This window comes from Ostrea edulis, chromosome 4, assembly GCF_947568905.1.
Source record: "Ostrea edulis chromosome 4, xbOstEdul1.1, whole genome shotgun sequence".
In the NCBI taxonomy this organism is placed as follows: Eukaryota; Metazoa; Mollusca; class Bivalvia; order Ostreida; family Ostreidae; genus Ostrea; species Ostrea edulis.
The window spans coordinates 91,523,169-91,537,885 of NC_079167.1; the positions used below are offsets into that span (position 1 = coordinate 91,523,169).

General features: G+C 36.5%; 1 protein-coding gene across 6 annotated transcripts in view; it reads left to right on the forward strand.

The window, feature by feature from the left end:
* The window catches only part of LOC125668577 (phospholipid-transporting ATPase ABCA1-like), a 70,978-nt gene that overhangs the window by 31,347 nt on the left and 24,914 nt on the right, over positions 1 to 14,717 (forward strand). For 3 of the 6 annotated variants that reach the window (XM_056164289.1, XM_056164288.1, XM_056164290.1), the window contains 14 exons: positions 1,701 to 1,923; positions 2,244 to 2,465; positions 2,801 to 3,005; positions 3,456 to 3,584; positions 3,705 to 3,731; positions 5,741 to 5,915; positions 6,388 to 6,519; positions 7,150 to 7,289; positions 8,484 to 8,621; positions 8,881 to 9,167; positions 10,657 to 10,774; positions 11,015 to 11,223; positions 12,510 to 12,594; positions 14,563 to 14,691. In XM_056164289.1, coding sequence (XP_056020264.1) covers positions 1,701 to 1,923; positions 2,244 to 2,465; positions 2,801 to 3,005; positions 3,456 to 3,584; positions 3,705 to 3,731; positions 5,741 to 5,915; positions 6,388 to 6,519; positions 7,150 to 7,289; positions 8,484 to 8,621; positions 8,881 to 9,167; positions 10,657 to 10,774; positions 11,015 to 11,223; positions 12,510 to 12,594; positions 14,563 to 14,691 — 2,219 coding nt within the window. The remainder of the gene's footprint in view (positions 1 to 1,700; positions 1,924 to 2,243; positions 2,466 to 2,800; positions 3,006 to 3,455; positions 3,585 to 3,704; positions 3,732 to 5,740; positions 5,916 to 6,387; positions 6,520 to 7,149; positions 7,290 to 8,483; positions 8,622 to 8,880; positions 9,168 to 10,656; positions 10,775 to 11,014; positions 11,224 to 12,509; positions 12,595 to 14,562; positions 14,692 to 14,717) is intronic. The other 3 variants (XM_056164292.1, XM_056164293.1, XM_056164291.1) reach the window with 1 other exon arrangement.

The window sequence follows — 14,717 nt, forward strand, 5'->3', positions numbered from 1 at the left end:
TTACCTTTATCTGTGTTATACCAGAGACAGGTAAACACCTGAGTATTACCTTTATCTGTGTTATACCAGAGACAGGTAAACACCTGAGTATTACCTTTATCTGTCTTATACCAGAGACAGGTAAACACCTGAGTATTACCTTTATCTGTCTTATACCAGAGACAGGTAAACACCTAAGTATTTCCTTTATCTGTCTTATACCAGAGACAGGTAAACACCTGAGTATTACCTTTATCTGTCTTATACCAGAGACAGGTAAACACCCGAGTATTACCTTTATCTGTCTTATACCAGAGACAGGTAAACACCCGAGTATTACCTTTATCTGTCTTATACCAGAGACAGGTAAACACCCGAGTATTACCTTTATCTGTGTTATACCAGAGACAGGTAAACACCCGAATATTACCTTTATCTGTCTTATACCAGAGACAGGTAAACACCCGAATATTACCTTTATCTGTCTTATACCAGAGACAGGTAAACACCTGAATATTACCTTTATCTGTCTTATACCAGAGACAGGTAAACACCTGAGTATTACCTTTATCTGTCTTATACCAGAGACAGGTAAACACCTGAGTATTACCTTTATCCGTGTTATACCAGAGACAGGTAAACACCTGAGTATTACCTTTATCCGTGTTATACCAGAGACAGGTAAACACCTGAGTATTACCTTTATCCGTGTTATACCAGAGACAGGTAAACACCTGAGTATTACCTTTATCCGTGTTATACCAGAGACAGGTAAACACCTGAGTATTACCTTTATCCGTGTTATACCAGAGACAGGTAAACACCTGAATATTACCTTTATCCGTGTTATACCAGAGACAGGTAAACACCTGAGTATTACCTTTATCCGTGTTATACCAGAGACAGGTAAACACCTGAGTATTACCTTTATCCGTGTTATACCAGAGACAGGTAAACACCTGAATATTACCTTTATCCGTGTTATACCAGAGACAGGTAAACACCTGAGTATTACCTTTATCCGTGTTATACCAGAGACAGGTAAACACCTGAGTATTACCTTTATCCGTGTTATACCAGAGACAGGTAAACACCTGAGTATTACCTTTATCCGTGTTATACCAGAGACAGGTAAACACCTGAGTATTACCTTTATCTGTGTTATACCAGAGACAGGTAAACACCTGAGTATTACCTTTATCCGTGTTATACCAGAGACAGGTAAACACCTGAGTATTACCTTTATCTGTGTTATACCAGAGACAGGTAAACACCTGAGTCTTACCTTTATCTGTGACTACCTGATTGCTTAAAGTAATGTGTCAGCTTTAAAGTGCATGGTCTCTTGTGATGGAATTTTACAGAAATATTGTATTTAATGTTTGTAATTCACTTTCCTTGTGTGAATTTCATGGCTACTATTGATGATTTATATCACAAATCACGAAGAAAAGTTTATGTGTATGTTGAAATCTGTGTTGTTTAAGCTGTATAGTTAAATTTGTATAATTTGACACATGTGCACTGTGTTTTATTGCAAATTCTTATCTTCTTTTCATCCCCAATTATCTCTTTTTATTTGTTTTTTACACTTTATATTCCAACAACCTGTCTAAGCTGAAACAAAAGTTCCCTCCTGGAGCTTGTCAGATTAAACAGGTTTCACTGTTATATACGTGTATGTTGCAGTGCCTCAGTTTTCTATTTATCTTCACCTTTAGGTTTATTTACGCTATATCCCGCTCCTTGCCGCTGTTCCTGGTGCTGGCCTGGGTCCTGTCTGTCGCCATGATCTGTAAGAGCATTGTCTACGAGAAGGAGAACCGCCTGAAGGAAGTAATGAAGATTATGGGGCTCAGTAACGCGGTGCATTGGGTGGCTTGGTTCATCAACTCCTTTGTTATGATGTTCATCACCATTCTGATTCTCACGATCATCCTCAAGGTTAAAACTCAATATAGGACTTGCATAGTTGGAAATATTGAGAGGGAAAAACTCGAATCTATAGCTTGACATAACTTTAGATAATTTTGCAATTGACTTGAATATCCAGGTACATGTGTCTTAACTGATACTGGACTTGATCTAGAAAAACGAAGATAACATTTTATATACCTCCAAACTGATTATAACTGGAAAGTGAATTAGTACAAGTTTAGGAATGGAATATAGCAAAATTGTTGGAAATTAGGTGAAGTAAGATTGTTTGTAGTGAATCAAAGCTTACTGTAACATTTACAGTATGTTCAATACTCTGTTTACAGGCTGGCAGGGTCCTGGAGCACTCTGATCCGGGTGTTATCATCGTGTTCCTCACTGCATTTGCCATCTCTACCATCATGCAGTGCTTCCTGTACAGCACATTCTTTAACCGGGCGAACCTGGCCGCCTGTGTGGCTGGCTTCCTGTACTTCATCATGTACCTGCCCTACACGCTGGCTGTTCAGTGGGAGGACTTCATGACCACAGGACATAAAGTTCTGTCTGTGAGTACAATCACATAAAGCTGCCAGAAGTTATAGGGTAGGGTAAATTGTCTCCTTTAGTATGCTACAGGGGCCTTAAGCTGGAAGGTTGAGTGAATCATAGCTGTTTATGTTAGAAACAGGAGGAGGATGTTTAGACTTAGTGATATCTCTCCTTAAATAAAACTTTTGTTGTTTTAAAGTTTTACCTTTTAAAATATACGTTATACATGTACTATACATTGGGGTACATTCTTCTGAGACGTGCATTTTCAGTTGTATTTGGCATGTGTGTCCAGCTCACAGATGTGTACTTGTACATGTATTTTACAAAAAACTTTTAAATTTTGTTGCAGTGCTTTTCTTCTGGTGTGGCTTTTGGCTGGGGCTGTAATTATTTAGCCACTTACGAGGAACAGGCGATTGGCATACAATGGTCCAACATTGCCACCAGTCCCATAGTGGACGATGAATTTAACATGCTGTCCTGTATCTTTATGATGCTGTTTGATGCTGTGATTTATGGAATTTTCACGTGGTACATCGAGGCAGTCTTTCCAGGTATCCATAGATACTTCAGAGATAACTTTATTTCTGAATGTTGATTTTCAAAAACTTGGAATAAACATTATTTATGCACATGCCAATCATAGGACAGATTCACGATGGCAAAGTACTCCTGCGTAAAGACTAGTCACATATCTTGCTGGATTCTCTTCATTTGCAAATTGAAGTTTATACAATGTGCTAGGGATGGATTTTGTTGGATGCATAATTTTCTTGTGGAACCATTTTCAGGCTAAACATATCAAAAGGATTTGAACAATAAAAGTGTCAATTTTGAAAATTTCATTACATTACATGAGTAATTTTAGGGACCATTTTAATTTTTAAAACTTTTCAATTAAAGTGTCGTTCTTTACTCAAAAAACGAAATTTTACATGTTTTAAAGTGAATGTTTAATCCGTTTGTTTGAGAAAGTTTTAGAAAAGTAATTTGTTGTGTTACAGGTCAATATGGAATTGCCAGAAAGTTCTATTTCCCATTCCAAAAATCTTACTGGTGTGGTGTCTCCAGTACCAAGGCAGAGGGCAGGGCCTACTTGTCTAACACACCAGATGTAGAACTCGGAAATGGTGGTAAGATAATGGCTAGATATTTAGAATAGTGAAAGTCTGTTCGTCAGCTTATTTGTGAAATCCACCTTTTCATTCATTGGTTCACGAGTATTATACTATGTGTCTGTATTGTCTTTCAAGGAATCCCACTGTTGCAAATTAATAAAGGTATTTCGATAGATACATGTCTTGCTCTTGCATGCTATAGAGGGTATATTGTGCCTGAACAGACAGGAAGAGTATTTTAAGGATGTTGTGAATGAATATTCATGATCAGTCTGACTTTTGAGCATGCTATCATTTTCACTAACATGTTCCATCAGATTTAGTTCTGTTCTCTCTGTATATAGTTATCCCCCCTCCCCCACCCCGTTAAATGAAGTGGTGGAGGAGTGTACTGGAATTACCATGTTCTTTGTCTGTCTGTCCATCCGTCTGTAATGTCCATATACACATGGTCATGTACAGCAATAAAGTCTCTGCTCACCTCATCACAATTGGAATTCTAAGCAGACTTGTTCTTATGGACTTTTTGGGATGCCTCTTGCCATAGTCCGGATTCTGCATCTTATCGATATTTTATGCTTCAGTGTTCAGGATAGCATTTGAAGTTTTTTCCAAGGTGTATTACAAGCAAGATACATCTGCCATCAAATCTATTTCATGCTTCAGTGACTCTTGTTTAGGATAGCATTTTGGGTTTTTTCCTTGTATATTACAGAGACATGATTTTTCTCTACTTTAAAACGGAATTCCGCTTTCCGGACTGGAAAAATCTGTTCTCTATATAGCGGTTCTGCTTCTGGAAATTTCTAGTTTCAATAAATTTCACTGTTTACGAATCTTATTTTCGGGAATATCCAGTTTTGACTTTGAATTTTACATAGTGGTCAGTATTTCCTTGTTGTATTCTTCTCGTTGATTGGTTGAATCATTATGATATAGCCAAATTAGCACATTGCACACTGATTGTAAACACATGGGCCTTACAAAAATGTCCATAAAAGTATTACAAAGAGATGACAAAGTCCAGCTTTTGAAGAACCTTTTAGTCAAGTGTTGGTAGATTGTGTAGGACCTTTGCCTAAGACTAGGTTAGGGAACCAATACTTGCTTACTATTATTGGCATTTTTATTAAGCTTAAAACCTCAAAATTGGTTCACAGAATTTTCTGTCGAGCTTCTTGAAGTCAAAATATCCATCTTCTGTCAGGGGCCCCTATATATCCCACTGGGGGAGAACTCTCAGACCACCCTTCCGCTTTTCCAATGTCTCCCTAGAACCATGTCTGATTATAAGCAAGATATATCTGCCATCAAATGTTGCCCAAGGCTTAGGTGCTGTGTTTAATACATTTAGGTAAATTACCATCTTATCAAAAGTCATGATTGTGTTTCATGATCATTTAGACTACTTCTAGAGCAAAGGGATTATGAGTTTAAAGTTTTGTATGAGCATTAATCTTTAGATATGTATATCATAGATTACAGATGGATGAAATGTTTTTTTAGAAAGAATGTGGTGTTCAAATATACAAGGGTTTTGGTGTACCCCACAGGAGGTATTGTCCCCATTAGGAGAGCGCTAGTTTGCTCTGTTTTGTGAAATGCACTTTTAAAAAATATATTTTTAGCTGGGATGGCACAATAATTTAAGTTTAACCAAAAGACGTCAAGAATGTGATTGTTTAATGTTGGTGAATGTGCAGAAATGTCCGAGTATGAATAGATTTTGTGTTGCCAGCAGAAGCTTGATGTTAAGTAATGTCTGAGTATGAATAGATTTTGTGTTGCCTGCAGAAGCTTGATGTTAAGTAGAAGTTATTTCAGTTTGATTGCTTCCTTGCGCAGTGTATATCAAAAGCACACTACATATCAACCCCAGTTTTGAGTTCAGCATGCCTAAGCCCACAAACTTATTTTGATGTATTTCTTAAATTCTTATTCTAAAAGTAACAACCTTCTTTGCTTCAAATTTTAAAGAACAAAATGTGTTGTAGAAGTACATGATAACAAAAATTAAAGTTGCTGAGATCGTTGTTTAACAAATTTTTCATGACTAATGTTATGATTCAGAAACAACAAATTATTCATGACTATCTTATTTTGTCAAAATACAGTTATGAATTAATTCCTTCACTAAACATTTTCCGATACATTGATCATTTCCTGTGTAGATGCCAATTTGGAAGCTGAGCCTAAAAATAGAAAATTGGGAGTCTCCATAAAGAACCTGAGGAAGGTGTACAAACAAGGAAAGAAGCTAGCTGTAGACAACCTCAGCATCAACTTCTACGAGGGACAGATCACGTCATTTCTGGGACACAATGGGGCTGGCAAAACCACCACCATGTGAGTAATTGAGCATGATTTGTAATCTTATCTACTAAGTACATGTGCTACAGTTGTTGACAGAGAAATAATGCGAAAGAAAACTGGCTTTCAATAGCAGGAAGTTTTAATTGCTTTTTAGAAATGTTTTTCTTTTTTCATCATTATTTCAAAATTCTAACCATTGTCTCAACAGAGCAATGGTTAGAATTTTGAGTCTTTAATACAATGTTTTACACAATGTTTATACAATGTTTTATACAATGTTTAATACAATGTTTTATACAATGTTTTATACAATGTTTATACAATGTTTATTACAATGTTTATACAATGTTTATACAATGTTTTATACAATGTTTATACAATGTTTTATACAATGTTTTATACAATGATTTATACAATGATTATACAATGTTTTATACAATGTTTATACAATGTTTTATACAATGTTGGAGATCTGTTGTGTTACTGTGGTGGTATCTTTTTACAGGTCTATTTTGACTGGTTTATTTGAGCCCACAGATGGAACAGCTTACATATATGGCTATGACATTCGATCCGAGATGGACAACATTAGGAAGGGTCTGGGGATGTGTCCTCAGCATAATGTCCTGTTCGATGGGTAAGACTCGAATATTGCCCTCAATGTAAGGTCCTGTTCGATGGGTAAGACTCGAATATTGCCCTCAATGTAAGGTCCTGTTTGATGGGTAAGACTCGAATATTGCCCTCAATGTAAGGTCCTGTTCGATGGGTAAGACTCGAATATTGCCCTCAATGTAAGGTCCTGTTCGATGGGTAAGACTCGAATATTGCCCTCAATGTAAGGTCCTGTTCGATGGGTAAGACTCGAATATTGCCCTCAATGTAAGGTCCTGTTCGATGTATCATCCCCAATGTAATGTCCTTTTGAATGGTAAGACTTAAAATGTGTCTATTGAAATGTCCTGTGTTACCATTAAATCTCGGTATGTTTCTTTAATATAAGATTCTGTTTGATAAATAAAACCCAGGATAAGTTTATAATGCTATGCCCTGTTTAATGGCTAAATGCACCCACAGTGAAAGTGCTAGGAAGTTGTTTATTTACATAGAAATATTCGGTCAATTTGAGTTTGAGTTAAGGTTAATGTATGATGTGACGCCAGGGCCTGTAGTACATAACTCTAGAGTTGGACTGTGACAGTCTGTACATGTATGTTAGAATACCTGTAAAAATTCAGTAGCTGAAGAAGAATTTGATTCTCTGTAGACTGACTGTGGAGGAACACCTTTGGTTTTTTGCCCGTCTGAGAGGGTTGGAGGATGATAAAGTGAAGGCTGAGATGGAACACATGATTAAAGATGTTGGTTTGCCTCACAAGAGGAAGGAGCTGTCATCTTCATTGTCAGGTAATGAAGTTTTATATCTACATCAGGTGAAGCATCTCTGTATGACAAAAACAAGGAGATAGGATGTCTTCCTAATAAAACTCTAGGTGGTCCATTCCTGGTGTTTACGAAAGAATCCTTGCATTACAGAGATATATAACTACAAGTCCTTCTAATGATCAGTAATAACTACAAGTCCTTTTAATGATCAGTAATAACTACAAGTCCTTCTAATGATCAGTAATAACTACAAGTCCTTCTAATGATCAGTAATAACTACAAGTCCTCCTAATGATCAGTAATAACTACAAGTCCTCCTAATGATCAGTAATAACTACAAGTCCTTCTAATGATCAGTAATAACTACAAGTCCTTCTAATGATCAGTAATAACTACAAGTCCTTCTAATGATCAGTAATAACTACAAGTCCTTCTAATGATCAGTAATAACTACAAGTCCTTCTAATGATCAGTAATAACTACAAGTCCTCCTAATGATCAGTGATAACTACAAGTCCTTCTAATGATCAGTAATAACTACAAGTCCTTCTAATGATCAGTAATAACTACAAGTCCTTCTAATGATCAGTAATAACTACAAGTCCTTCTAATGATCAGTAATAACTACAAGTCCTCCTAATGATCAGTGATAACTACAAGTCCTTCTAATGATCAGTAATAACTACAAGTCCTTCTAATGATCAGTAATAACTACAAGTCCTCCTAATGATCAGTGATAACTACAAGTCCTCCTAATGATCAGTGATAACTACAAGTCCTTCTAATGATCAGTGATAACTACAAGTCCTTCTAATGATCAGTGATAACTACAAGTCCTTCTAATGATCAGTAATAACTACAAGTCCTTCTAATGATCAGTAATAACTACAAGTCCTCCTAATGATCAGTGATAACTACAAGTCCTTCTAATGATCAGTGATAACTACAAGTCCTTCTAATGATCAGTAATAACTACAAGTCCTTCTAATGATCAGTAATAACTACAAGTCCTCCTAATGATCAGTGATAACTACAAGTCCTCCTAATGATCAGTGATAACTACAAGTCCTTCTAATGATCAGTAATAACTACAAGTCCTTCTAATGATCAGTAATAACTACAAGTCCTTCTAATGATCAGCAATAACTTCAAGTCCTCCTAATGATCAGCAGGTGAGATATGAAGATAAGAATTTTGATTTTCTTTACTTTTCAGGTGGTATGAAGAGAAAGCTGTCTGTGGCCATTGCCTTCTGTGGAAATGCTAAGACAGTCATTCTGGATGAACCGACGGCTGGAGTGGATCCGTACGCTCGCCGATCAATCTGGGAACTACTCATTAAGCTGAAGAAAAGTAAGATCATCTGAAATTCCCTCTAGAATACACGTGTACATTCATTTCTTTTTTCCATCTTGTATTTCGAAGATAAGGCAAGTTTCCAGCACAGTATTTTTGTGGAATGTCATGTATTTTATATGTACAGAACATGTATATTTCCTGTTTAAGATGTACATTAATTGAAAAGTGTATGTTTAATTGGATATTACCAATTTAAACTCTGAGAAGAAGATAAATATTTTTTGATGTATACTAAATGATACTGCACCAACAGAGAGAACCATCATCCTATCCACACACCACATGGATGAAGCTGATGTTCTAGGAGACCGCATTGCAATCATCTCACACGGAAAACTCTGTTGTTGTGGCTCCAGTCTCTATTTGAAATCTCAGTATGGCAGTGGCTTCTACCTGACTCTGGTACGAGGAAAGGAGGGGGAGTGTGAGAAAGACATGGACTCAGATGATGACTCGGATGATGATTATCCAGATGATACATTGTCTTTGGATTCCAGACCTAGCACCGTATCCAGTATCCGAACTGTGCGAGCCGTCAAGGTATAGAATTCTCATCAATCGTAAAATATCTGTCCAGTCTTTGAAATAGCTACAGATTATACTTGTTTTTTCCCCTAAATTCACACGGCAGCAAATATTTGCTCTCCATTCATAAGGGTGTGACTTTTTCCCCCTAAATTCACACGGCAGCAAATGTTTGCTCTCCATTCTTAAGGGTGTGACTTTTTTCCCCTAAATTCACATGGCAGCAAATGTTTGGTCTCCATTCTTAAGGGTGTGACTTTAGTTGTTTGATTTTAGGCTGTGTTACAAACAGACCCAATGTCATTTGAACAGCTTTAGTCAATGACTAAGAGAAAGTAATGCCACTCTCATCCACTACTTTAAGATACGCTGTAGATATCAGAAATCCTTTCTCCAAACAAGATTACTCAACTTCATCTCTCCCATTCAATTAACTTTTTCAAATGTGCCCAAATTTGAATTTGCCACATGGCTTTTCATTTGTTATACAACATTTGTGATCTTTTTGGAAACCTGTGCAGACAACCCTGGTAAGTACATATACCTGTTATGGCTATGATAGATTTTTGTTTATACTTTTGATGTAAAACTACATTCTCTAACAAGCCTCGAGTCTGTTTCAGCCAACTCCAGAGCATGCAGATATTTCTCTGTTTCTAGTTACTGAGTATGAAGGTGTGCCAATTTTATTTCCTTTTTGCATAATAGATTTTACATTTGTTCTTTTGTGTGTGTGTATGCGTCTTGTCCCGTTTTGGCTGTAGGAAAAGGCATCTAGACATGTTGTGACCTTTGATCATCTATTCTGTGTATGAAACTTCGCATGTGACTCATATACATGTTAGATTGTTGGGAATTGATCAGAATATCCTTAGATTGCTTCATAGAAATGCAACCTGGAAGTTCTTGGAATTGGCAAGACGTTGATTCAAATTCATATCTATGATGTATGTTGCAATTTACAGCTGTTCCTGCTGTAAGATTGTAAGACTTTCATTCATTTTTAAGGCTCTGAACTTTCCTACGATTTATCATTTTTGTGTGATACAAATTTATTGTTAAGTTTCATTTTGATATTGCCTGTAGTTACCAACTTATTTGTTATTTCTAGAAACGCACACCCACCCACCCATGTGTTTAGGAATTGCCATGATCTATCTGGCTGTGTCTCTGTAAATTATTTTTGTCGATTCTGTAACTTTATATGACGGAATGACATTAGAAATTCGTCCTTGACACAAAGGTTGTTTATGACCAGACAGTGTGTCTTGACACTGGACGAAGGTCATTTGGCTAAGATCAAGATTAAAAATAAATGTATCCAAAGTCAAAAACTTTGTAAAGGAGAGAAAGGGTTAAGCATATGCTATTTGGGTAAGCCTTAAGGAAGAAAATCCAATGATAATGTGTTACAGTATTTTAAATTTACCATTCTCTCTACTTTCTGTGCTTCCTGTTGATCTAGCTTCAGCAGTTCACCTGATGTAATTACGATTTCTTCCAGGCCACACTCAAAGAGCAAGAAGATGAAGGATATGATGAGAATTCCAAGAGCGACTCAGGAAGTGATCCTCCATCCAAACCATCAACTCCACCACCAGAGGGAGCCTTCATGATTCCAGGTACAGAATTAAGCAGTTCAGTTCGTGAAAATATAGTTCCCTCGTTGTGATCGGTGTGTGGATCCCAGGTAATGGTAACAGATTATAGTTCCCTCGTTGTGATCAGTGTGTGGATCCCAGGTAATGGTAACAGATTATAGCTCCCTCGTTGTGATCAGTGTGTGGATCCCAGGTAATGGTAACTGATTTCTCAGTGAATTAGAAATAAAGTGAACATCATTTTAGACCATTTATTTTTAGGTTTCTCCATCGATCGCCTTGGTGCATTTATCAAGAGGCATGTCAAACTTGCCTATCTGATTGAGGAGACCACCACAGAAATGGTGTACCAGCTCCCTGACGATGAAGCGGAACTCAAAAAATTTGAGAGTTTGTTTATTGACCTTGAAAAGAATCACAAAAGTCTTGGAATATCCAGTTTTGGAATTTCTGATACCAGCTTAGAAGAGGCAAGATAATTATTTCTGTTGTGGAAATATTAATCATTAGGGCTCTGCCATATTATTGTTTGTGCTCTTTAGAAATCACACTGTCAGTCTGTCTGTTTCTGTTGCATGTGATGACATACAATGTAAGTTTCAGCGGGAATAGTTTGATAAATTTCATGCATAGTACTTGGAGTAGGTAGAGGAAGACCCCCTTTCATTTTTATACACCCGTCTTAAGACGGGACGTATTATGGTATGGCGTTCATGTCCGTCTGTCCGTCCGTCTGTTAGCTTTTTCGTGTCCGACCCGTAACTTAAATACTACAAGGCCTAGAATCATCAAACTTTGTCTGTAGATACATCTTGGGTAGAAGGTGTGTCGCACATTAAAACCAGGTCACTGTGACTTTTCATTAAGAAGATATCCGTCTGTCCATCCGTCTGTTAGCTTTTTCGTGTCCGACCCGTAACTTAAATACTACAAGGCCTAGAATCATCAAACTTTGTCTGTAGATACATCTTGGGTAGAAGGTGTGTCGCACATTAAAACCAGGTCACTGTGACTTTTCATTAAGAAGATATCCGTCTGTCCATCCGTCTGTAAGCTTTTTCGTGTCCGACCCGTAACTTAAATACTACAAGGCCTAGAATCATCAAACTTTGTCTGTAGATACATCTTGGGTAGAAGGTGTGTCGCACATTAAAACCAGGTCACTGTGACTTTTCATTAAGAAGATATGGCCATATATGGCAAAAACTTGTCCGGCTCATAACTTGAAAACTATTAGACCTAGAATCACCAAAATTGGTCAACTAATGCATCTTAGGTAGAAGGTGTGTCGCATCCTACTTTAAGGTCACTGTGACATTTAATTAAGGTGATATAAAAAAAAATGTTTTAATGGGTACAATCTATACTGTTAACAATATGTGACGGGCGTATCATGTGCCGTGGCGGTGCACTTTATTCAGATTTATTGCGGGACCTTTCTGACTTGTCAGTTTTCTAGTTAGCATTAATTAACTGAAAGAGATATTGAAAGTGGGAAACAAACTACAGTTGAACTTCAGTATCTCAAACATTGATATCTCGAATACCACAGATATGTCAAAGTGATTCAGAAGTCCCAAATACGTGTTTTAAAATATATTTTAGCCTCAATATCTCAAACCCTTGAATATCTCGGAAGTTTTCTTTTGGCCCCATCGAGTTTGAGATTATGAGGTTTGACTATTCATTTAAGTTATTCAATTGTTTGAAGATTTTTGAAGGAGTTTGGTGTAGTAAAAGTGTGCTGTAATTGTAGGTGTTCTTGAAAGTTGCTGAGCAGGCAGCAGATGCTGAAATGCCAGATGAAGTGCGGCGAAGTAGACTGGAGGACCTGACTGATAGTAAGTGTGGTATTAAAGAGGATAGTGTGATATTAAAGGGAATAGTAAGTGTGGTATTAAAGATAGTAAGTGTGATAATAAAGAGGATAGTAAGTGTGGTATTAAAGATAGTAAGTGTGATAATAAAGAGGATAGTAAGTGTGGTATTAAAGGGGATAGTAAGTGTGATAATAAAGAGGATAGTAAGTGTGGTACTAAAGAGAAAAGTAAGTGTGGTATTAAAGATAGTAAGTGTGATAATAAAGGGGATAGTAAGTGTGGTATTAAAGGGGATAGTAAGTGTGATAATAAAGGGGATAGTAAGTGTGTTATTAAAGGGGATAGTAAGTGTGATAATAGAGGGGATAGTAAGTGTGGTACTAAAGAGAAAAGTAAGTGTGGTATTAAAGATAGTAAGTGTGATAATAAAGGGGATAGTAAGTGTGGTATTAAAGGGGATAGTAAGTGTGATAATAAAGGGGATAGTAAGTGTGATATTAAAGATAGTAAGTGTGATAATAAAGGGGATAGTAAGTGTGGTATTAAAGATAGTAAGTGTGATAATAAAGAGGATAGTAAGTGTGGTATTAAAGATAGTAAGTGTGGTATTAAAGATAGTAAGTGTGGTATTAAAGATAGTAAGTGTGATAATAAAGGGGATAGTAAGTGTGATATTAAAGATAGTAAGTGTGATAATAAAGGGGATAGTAAGTGTGGTATTAAAGATAGTAAGTGTGATAATAAAGAGGATAGTAAGTGTGGTATTAAAGGGGATAGTAAGTGTGATAATAAAGAGGATAGTAAGTGTGGTACTAAAGAGAAAAGTAAGTGTGGTATTAAAGATAGTAAGTGTGATAATAAAGGGAATAGTAAGTGTGGTACTAAAGAGGATAGTAAGTGTGGTATTAAAGATAGTAAGTGTGATAATAAAGAGGATAGTGGTATTAAAGAAGATAGTAGGTGTGGTAATAAAGATAGTAAGTGTGATAATAAAGAGGATAGTGGTATTAAAGAAGATGGTAGGTGTGGTAATAAAGATAGTAAGTGTGATAATAAAGAGGATAGTGGTATTAAAGAAGATAGTAAGTGTGGTAATAAAGAGGATAGTGTGGTAATAAAGAGGATAATGTGGTATTAAAGAAGATAGTAGGTGTGGTAATAAAGAGGATAGTACATGTAAGTGTGGTTTTAAAGAGGAACTTGACAATGCTATCTGAACAGTCAAAAATTCACAACTCTCTTATGTGTAGGTCATTGTCATTGCAGTAATGAGAGTTTTAAGTTATTGAGCTTAAGTTCAGATTGTGTTCATTCAGATTATTTATCTGAATGACAACCAAATTTGTCTTGTTACATCCAGCCAAAGCAGAAGGAAGGAATTTAAAGTAAAATGAGGTTTTTGGATGGATAGGAAAAAATGTATCTTTGTAGAAGAAAAGTATATCTTTGAATATTCAACTCATTAGACATAAATTTGTGGTGAGTTGTTAAATTATTGAACAGCACTCATAGGATAATGATGGAATGCAAATGAATCTTGTTTGAAATACTTCATTATGAAGACTATGTCTACCTGTTGTAGGCAGCAGAGTCTTGGGGGGGGGGGGGGGGGATATGTACATAAAACATTATTTCAAGTGGACAAATCAACCAAATTGACCATTTTTACTACAATGAATATTGAGAGAAACAACTTTTTTCAACATAATGATGGTGGTTTGGGTATTTCTAGATATTGTGTCAGCTTGATCCTCCAGTATAATTCAGATTTGTAGAGTACTTGATTTTAATTGACTGAGCACAAATAGATGTTTGGCATGAGTACTTCTGACATTAAGTATGCGATACATTGCTCTTTGTCTTGGTAATTACAAACAGGATACATAATTCGGAAAAGCCGCTGTCAGAGGTTTTCTCAACTTTTGACAATAGAATAAAGGTGTCATTTTACCTGTTTACTAAGGTGCCATTTTTTACCTGTTTACTAAGGTGGTAGATTCGCTCGTCCTGTGAGTAGGCTCAGCTTTAGGAGAAAGAAGAAGAAGTCCTTCCTTAAAAGTCTGGCCAGCAGGAAAAGGTTTGGCAGGATTGACTCTGAAGAGCTCATCAGCGACACAGGTATGATGTAACCCATTAACTGTGGG